Below are 7,449 nucleotides of genomic sequence, written 5' to 3' on the forward strand. Positions count from 1 at the left end.
CCACCACTGCCTGGTGACCAAGGCAAGTCTTATAAGGACAACATTTAAATAGAACTGGCTTAAAGATTCAGAGGTTCAGCCCAGTATCATCAAGGCAGGAGCATGGCAGCATCCAGGCAGGCATGGTGCAGGAGGAGCTGAGAGTTCTACCTCTTCATCTGAAGGCCTCTAGCAGAAGACTGGCTTCCAGGCAGCCAGGGTGAGGGTCTCATAGCCCACATCCACAGTGACACACCCACTCCAACAGGGCCACACCTTCTAATAGAGCCAGTCCCTGGGCCAAGCATATGCAAACCGTCACAGAGGGGGGCTGGAAAAGAGATCCCTCACGATTAGAAGCACAGGATGCTCTTCCAGAAAAGCCAGGTTTACTACTGAGCACACACAAGGCAACTCAAGACTATCTGTAACTTCAGTCTCAGGTACTTTGTACCTGGCTGGTACGCATACGGTCCAGACAGAACGCCCATACACATACAAATCTTGAAAAGAAAAAAAAAACCATCAAAGCATACTGCACATACTTTCAATCCCAGCACTTGGGAGGCAGAAGCTGGTAGGCCTCTGAGTCTAGCCTGGTCCACAGAGTGACCTAACATAAGATATTTGTCTCTGGCCATTCTGTTTCCCTCTACAATGGTCCCCTTTGGTCACTCTCCGCTCTCACCCTTGAATGGGCCTCAAATTATTCTGGAGTAAACCACATTTTCTAGGCTAAAAAGTTAAAAAGGCAAACATTACTGGTTTGGTGTCCCAAGATAGCCCCAAACTCTTGGGATCAACACCCCCCCTCCCCACACCTTAGCTTCCTAAATAGCTAGGACCATGGGTGCTTACCTAAAGGAGCTGTCCTGCCATTTCCTAGAGTCTGTGTGCTTCAAGTTTTCTAGGCAGGGTAACGATGGATCTGTACGAGGGAGAGCGAAGGCAATCACGGCTCTAACCTGATCCCGGGCTCTGCTGTTTGGGTTCACCTGGAAGACTACATTTCCGAGATGGTCATTTCCAGAGAGTAACATGTCACCATCAGTGGGTCAGGGAGAACACTCAGCAAGGGTGAGCACAACTTTCTGTGAGGAGTCAGACTCCTCAGAGACTTAAGGGGAACGACTAGCCCACGGGTTCTCAATCTTTCTAAAGCTGCAACCCTTTAATACAAATATAGCTCCTCATATTGTGGTGATTTCCCCAGCCATAACATTACTTTTGTTGCTACTTCATAACTGTAATTTGTAATTGCTAGTTAGGAATTGTAAGGTAACTGAGAGTCCTAAGGGGTCGCGACTCACAAGACTGAGAACCCCTGCAGTAGTAGCTTGTGCAAACTGGGAACCTCAGAACTCACCTGTGCAGTCAGTCCTGGAAGTGACTCTAAGAGTGTCCAGATGACCTTAGCCAGGGAAGTAGCCACACTCCACTGTGTGGGTGGCAGGGTGGTGGCAAATTGTACCCATTTCTGCAGGGGTCTTGGTTGTCGATACTGAGGCTCATAATGCTTAAAATCACTATTTCTCCCTTGAGAAAGTGGTGACTAGGACAGAAGGATTTCTGTTAGAGACTTCCCCCCCCCCCCAGGGCACTTTCACCAAATGGGAGGGGACACTCCATGAGGGCCTTCTCAAGGCCACAGAGTCCCCTCTCCAGTCCACAAGTCCAGGGCTGGTTTCCAGGAAGAGCAAGGATTTTCTCTAAAGATTCATTTATGTATAAAAGTGCTCTGGGCTGGGCATGGTGGTGCATGCCTTTAATCCCAGCACTCGGGAGGCAGAGACAGGTGGATTTCTGAGTTCGAGGCCAGCCTGGTCTACAAAGTGAGTTCCAGGACAGCCAGGGCTACACAGAGAAACCCTGTCTCAAACTCCCCCCACCCCCCAAAAAAGTGCTCTGTTTTCATGCACACCAGAAGAGGGCATCAGATCCCATCACAGATGGTTGTGAGCCACCATGTGGTTGCCGGGAACTGAACTCGGGACCTCTGCGAGAGCAGTCAGTGCTCTTAACCATTGAGCCACCTCTCCAGTCCCAGGTTTATTATTTTATTGTGGCATTTCCAAACACCGGATCTAAAGCAGTGATCAAGGCATACTTGGTGGCAAAGGAGGGATGATGTAAGTCAGTCAAGTCTTGTCGCCCAGGTTCTAGGTCTTGACTTTAATGTCTGGTGGAGCTGGGGCTCTATGTGCAAGATTACTCACAAAGAGGTATGTCACTGAACACAGGACATGTTGTGCTCTGGACTAAAAAGCCAAATTTATGCAAATGAAGACAATGGGCCCAGCTGACCTCCTGAACCCACTCTCTTCCCTCTGAAACTCAAGAGACCTGCCAGCCTCTGTCTCTGGAGGGCTGGGATTAAAGGTGTGCACCACCACTGCCCGGCTGGTGGGGTTTTTAATTAAGGTTCATTTCAGTCTGGGATTACACACCAATAAACTCCCCATATCCCACCCCCTGCTCTTACTCTGTCTCCTCAGGGTCTCCTAGCCCTCCATGAAGCAACTCAGAACTTGATCAGCCTGGGGCTGAGCACTCAGTTAGTTCCCAAACAGCATAAGCCCCAATAGAGGAGGTTCCACCATAGTTGGCTTTCACGGTTGGGTATACAACAGCCAGGTGAACACACAGAGGTAGGTTATGGATGGTGAGGGTTCCTCTACTTCCATCACTAACAGGGAATTCCTCCCCCTGGAATGTGCTGTCCTCCAGGATGGCTCTCTCGCTGTCTTCCTGTTGCTACTCTATGTTTTACTTTGCATTGCGTTCTGTTGTGGCTAATGTTACACCATGTGCCGCCATCAAAATCTTTTCCCCAATGAGTGAGCGTGTCTCCCAGGAGAAAAGATGCCCAAAGCAAAAGAGGGGGTGAGCTCAAGGGTAGTGGGCGCTTGGGTCTGATTCAACAACGACTGATCTGGCTCGAGCCAGACAAGAGGGGTTGATTGACAGGACACACACACACACAATTGTGAGAAGGTATTTCCTGTGGGTTAAGGAGCTTTTCCTTACAAGTCTTTTGATCAGGGCCTGGTCAAGTGCAACCGGAAAAGGGGTCAAACAGACCACACTACTTCCCACAGATATGACCCTTTTATTTGGAAGTCATCCCCAGCTACCACATGCAACAGCGCATTTCAGACTTGGCCTTGGCTTCTCGTGAGAGAGCCAAAAACAGGCTATGAATTCTTGTATTCCATTTAAGAGAAGTTCCAAGAGGGGAGAGAAGGCTAGTGAGGAGAGAGCCCAAGTAGCAAAGATACACTTGGACATACTTGTCTTTTGGTGGTGCTGAAGAGGGAACCCAACGCCTTGTGCATACTAGGTTGATATTCTACCATGGAACCACATCCCAGATCCCAATATATATTGCTTTATTTCATAGTTCTAGTTTACTAGTCAAGGGAGAATTAGAATGATAAGAAACATATTTTGCAGTACAAAGAAAAGTTTCTGTGCTGCAAGACGGTGGACAAGTTGCTGGCTTAAAAATGCAAAGGGTTTTGTTATTTAAAAAAAAACAAACAAACACAAGAAGATTCAGTACATGGTTTAACCCCCTAATACCATAAATATCAAGCCAACTATCTAAAAGGGGGGGGGGATTTCTGAGCTGGCTATCTTGCATCCCACCTCTGCCTGCTCCAGCAGCCTAGAGCTTTCTCTTGCCACAATGGTACAAACTATATCATCCTGAGAATAAAAAAGGGAACAGAAAAACAGTATCTCCAGCAAGTCACAAAGACGACATCTTTACCCAGCATCTTGCAACCTTCAGCAAGCAGTCTGGGCCCGGTTTTTGAGCATGAGCAGATACATTTTCTCTCTCTTATATTTGTGGGCTCTAATTTTCCAAGCATTGCAATATTCTAGAGCAGGAAGTAGAGAGCCCCAGGCTAACTGCCCCAGGCTTAATTGTCTGCTTTCTACCCACGTGGACATCATCCTGAACAATGTACTTCATTAGCTCTCCAAACAATGAACATAAGAGCTAGGTGAGGTGGGACATGCCTGTGTCCCCCAGAGCTTCGGAGGTAGAAGCAGGAAGATCAAGAGTATAAGGTCATCCTTAGCACTACAGCTAATATGAGGCCAGCCTGGGCTACATGAGACCCAGTCCGAAAAATAAAAATTAAAAAAAAAAAAAATCGGTTGAAATAAGGAACATCTTTGCTGAAACAAGGCCAGAGCCATAGTGCTGGGCTAAGCTCCAAGCAGGGACATCAGCACCTCAGAAGATGCAAGTATTTGCTGAGGAGAACAGAGAGAGAGAGCAGGTGTCCTGGAAGATGACTGACCGTCATCCCCCCCCCCCATGGACCTCAGCCTCTTTGTCACACTCAGAGTGAGACACAAGTTCAAAACTGGGAGTTTCCTTGAGAGCCCAGGAGAGTCACTGCCCTCCAGATGCACAGAGTAATTTATCTTAAAACCAGAAGCCTCAGGCCTTCGACTGCACCACTCTGATCCTACAGGACTGAGCTTGGCAATGCTGTCCTTAACAATTCCTTACATTAAAAAAAAAAAAAAAAAAAAAAAAGGCCAGGCGTGGTGGCACATGCCTTTAATCCCAGCACTCGGGAGGCAGAGGCAGGCAGATTTCTGAGTTCAAGGTCAGCCTGGTCTACAAAGTGAGTTCCAGGACAGCCAGGGCTACACAGAGAAACCCTGTCTCAAAAAACAAAAACAAAAACAACAACAACAAAAAAGTTTCATTAAGAAAACTTATTACTCAAGGACACCCATGACTACTTAGAAGCCATAGTGCAGCCTGGACGTGCAATGCTCTCAGAGGACTGCTAGACAGCTCTCTCTTTAGGGGGTACAGGTTGTACCCTGTCTTAGTTGCCCCTGACTGCAGAGCAAGCCCCTACCACCCTGAACAAAAACTATCAAAGAAAGAGAGCACCTCTTCCAGAGAGGCTCACACTGGCGCCCCACACAGGACTCCGCAGCAAGGCCCTGTGTTCTTGGCATTTGAGAGGGATCCTACATATCAAGAGGATCCGGGCTCCTTATTTGCCTGACTTGGGGAATCTTCAGAAAGAATCTTTAGAACTTAGCATTCCAGCCCTGTGAGAGGGTAACCCTGCAAAGAAGGGAGACGCCAAAGTTCTGGGGCAGGGCGGTAAACACTGTGGGGTTTTTTCTAAGGCCCAATATGGTACACAGCTTTGGCAGTTATGGTTAATCTCCAAGAGAAGGTGACAGGCGTGTTCTGGGAACACAGGACGACATATCTTTCTGCATCCTAAGACAAGGTACTGCGAGTCACTGGAAGACCAAGGAGCACACTGGGAGGAGATGGAGGATTTCTTCTTTGGCCAGGGATACAGGGCAGATGCTTGGGCAAATCCCCTAGCTCACTCCTTATCCCGCCAGACACACATGGGAAGGTTCAAACAGCGTGAGGCAGTGATGAGATCTCCGTCAGAGACAGGCAGGAGCTTTCCTGCAGGGTGTCAAGAAGGTATCAAAATCTTTCTGAACTCCCAGCCGACACCCTTGCTAGATCTTGTGGCTTCCAGTGAAGACCGCCAGGCCTTGAAGAGAAGGCCAGGTGGGAGCAGACCGAGTCCTCCAAGATCCACACACGAACCAGGGAGACTGCAGCAAGCCCCCAGGTCTCTCTCTGCATCTGTGCCTCCGCGTTCTGTCCTCTCACCTCAGCAGCTTCTGGGACAGTCAGCAGCTCCTGTAGGGATCAGACTCCCAGAGCCACCCAAGAGGACGGACATCCTCCTTTGTGGGACTCTTGCTTCCAAGGACAACTCACCACCACGTGATTTTGAACTCATAGATGGGGCGTTTGCAGTAGTAGTGGTTGATAAGGTGCTTGTCACACACCCCGATACACTGGTGGTCCACCGTGAGGCCTTGGGCTGAGAGGTCAGTGACCAGGCAGTGCAAGAGGTCGTACACATCAGCCACGGCCTCCCAGGGCCCAAAAGACACGTCCACTTCACAGTGGTGCTCAAAGAGCTGTCCGTCACTCTCACTCCGCTCAAAGCGGAGGGAGTTGAGGAGTGGACACTCGTAGGGGGTGATGGGCATCTCTTCCTTGAAGACACAGACTTTGAGCTTGGCAAAGCGGGCCTTACGCTGCACTGCGCGAAGCCGGGCAATCTCCACGATCCGCTCCAGATGGTCTACAGAGTTTAACACAGCGGCCATTAACGGACAGAGGTGGGACAGGAGAGGAGGGGGACACAGAGACAGACATGGGGACACACACCCAGTGACGGGATGCAGAGGGAGGAGGAGGAGGGAGATTTTATGAGGGACTCCATGAACTCAGGAAGGACACACTTCAATAAGGACCACGGTTTGCCAAAGCAACGAAGCCCCCACAGCACGAGGGTGGGAAGATATGGGAGATAGCTTTCTCAACTTGAAAAGTCCCATTGTCACTGAAAGAGGGAACATTTTCTCCTAATCTGGATGAACGCTGGAGCCACCCACTTCTGGGGAAGGCCTAGGAGCTAAATGATGCCTCATAACTCCTTTCCCCGAATGGGAGGCAGCTGACACCTCACCTTTGTAATAGGGCATGAGCCCCAGGAAGGCCTGGCGCACCTTCTCGCCCTTCAGTGGCTGCATGTTCTCCAGCTGCTCCAGCAGGGGCCCGATGGCATAGTACTGGGCCTCCTTGTGCACAGCTCGCACATGCTCCCGCGGGGGCAGGTCCCCCGAACGCAGGAAGTTCAGCACATCTCTATGCAGAGAAGAGAAAGGTGGGAAGAAGGAGTTAAGGACCAAGTGATGGGATGGGAGGGAAGGGCTATCAAAGTGGTTAGAACACAGAATGTGGGCCACGTCCCTAACTATAACTTTGGCCAAGTGAAGTGAACCTTTGTGTCTTTCAGTGTTCTCAAGTAAGAGAGTTTAAAAAATTACCTCAGATGGTTAAAAGAAAATTAAGCTGGGTATGGGAGGCAGAGGCAGGTGGGACTGTGAGCTTCGGGCCAGCCTGGTCTACAGAGTGAGATTCTGTCTCAAACAAACCAAAACTAATAAACAATAACAAAAATGTAAATTCAATCAGGAGGGAAATTGAATGAGCTAATATATGAAAAGTGCTTAGAAGACACCTAGCACAGAGTGAGCCCTCAGAAATTGCTACGTCATTACCATTATGATACTTATAAGGTACTCACGTGTGTAACGGAAGGCTACAACGCTATTGATTTTAAAACACACATACGGTGGCTTTTCTCAGACAAAGTGTTATGTAGCCTGGGCTGTTTTCAAACTTGCTAGGTAGTCAAGCCCGACCTTGAACCCCTGTCCCTCTTGCCACAGTCTCTCAAGTGCTAAGACTGCCAGCATGCATGGCCACGTTGGGCTATGAGTGCACTTTATAGATCTCTGTAAATTTGAGGCCAGTTTGGTCTAGGAAGCAAATTCCAGGACAGCCTGGGCTATAGAGAGACCAAGTCTCAAAAAAAAAAAAAA

General features: G+C 49.0%; 1 protein-coding gene across 1 annotated transcript in view; it reads right to left on the reverse strand.

The window, feature by feature from the left end:
- Positions 1-4,637: 4,637 nt before the first annotated feature.
- Positions 4,638-7,449, reverse strand: part of Kctd7 (potassium channel tetramerization domain containing 7) — an 8,834-nt gene continuing 6,022 nt past the window's right edge. Inside the window, exons 3-4 of the mRNA XM_021187090.2 lie at positions 6,531-6,709; positions 4,638-6,143 (exon numbers count right to left, since the gene is read on the reverse strand). Coding sequence (XP_021042749.1) covers positions 5,767-6,143; positions 6,531-6,709 — 556 coding nt within the window. The 3' untranslated portion in view covers positions 4,638-5,766. The remainder of the gene's footprint in view (positions 6,144-6,530; positions 6,710-7,449) is intronic.

This window comes from Mus pahari, chromosome 23 (assembly GCF_900095145.1).
Source record: "Mus pahari chromosome 23, PAHARI_EIJ_v1.1, whole genome shotgun sequence".
Classification (NCBI taxonomy): Eukaryota; Metazoa; Chordata; class Mammalia; order Rodentia; family Muridae; genus Mus; species Mus pahari.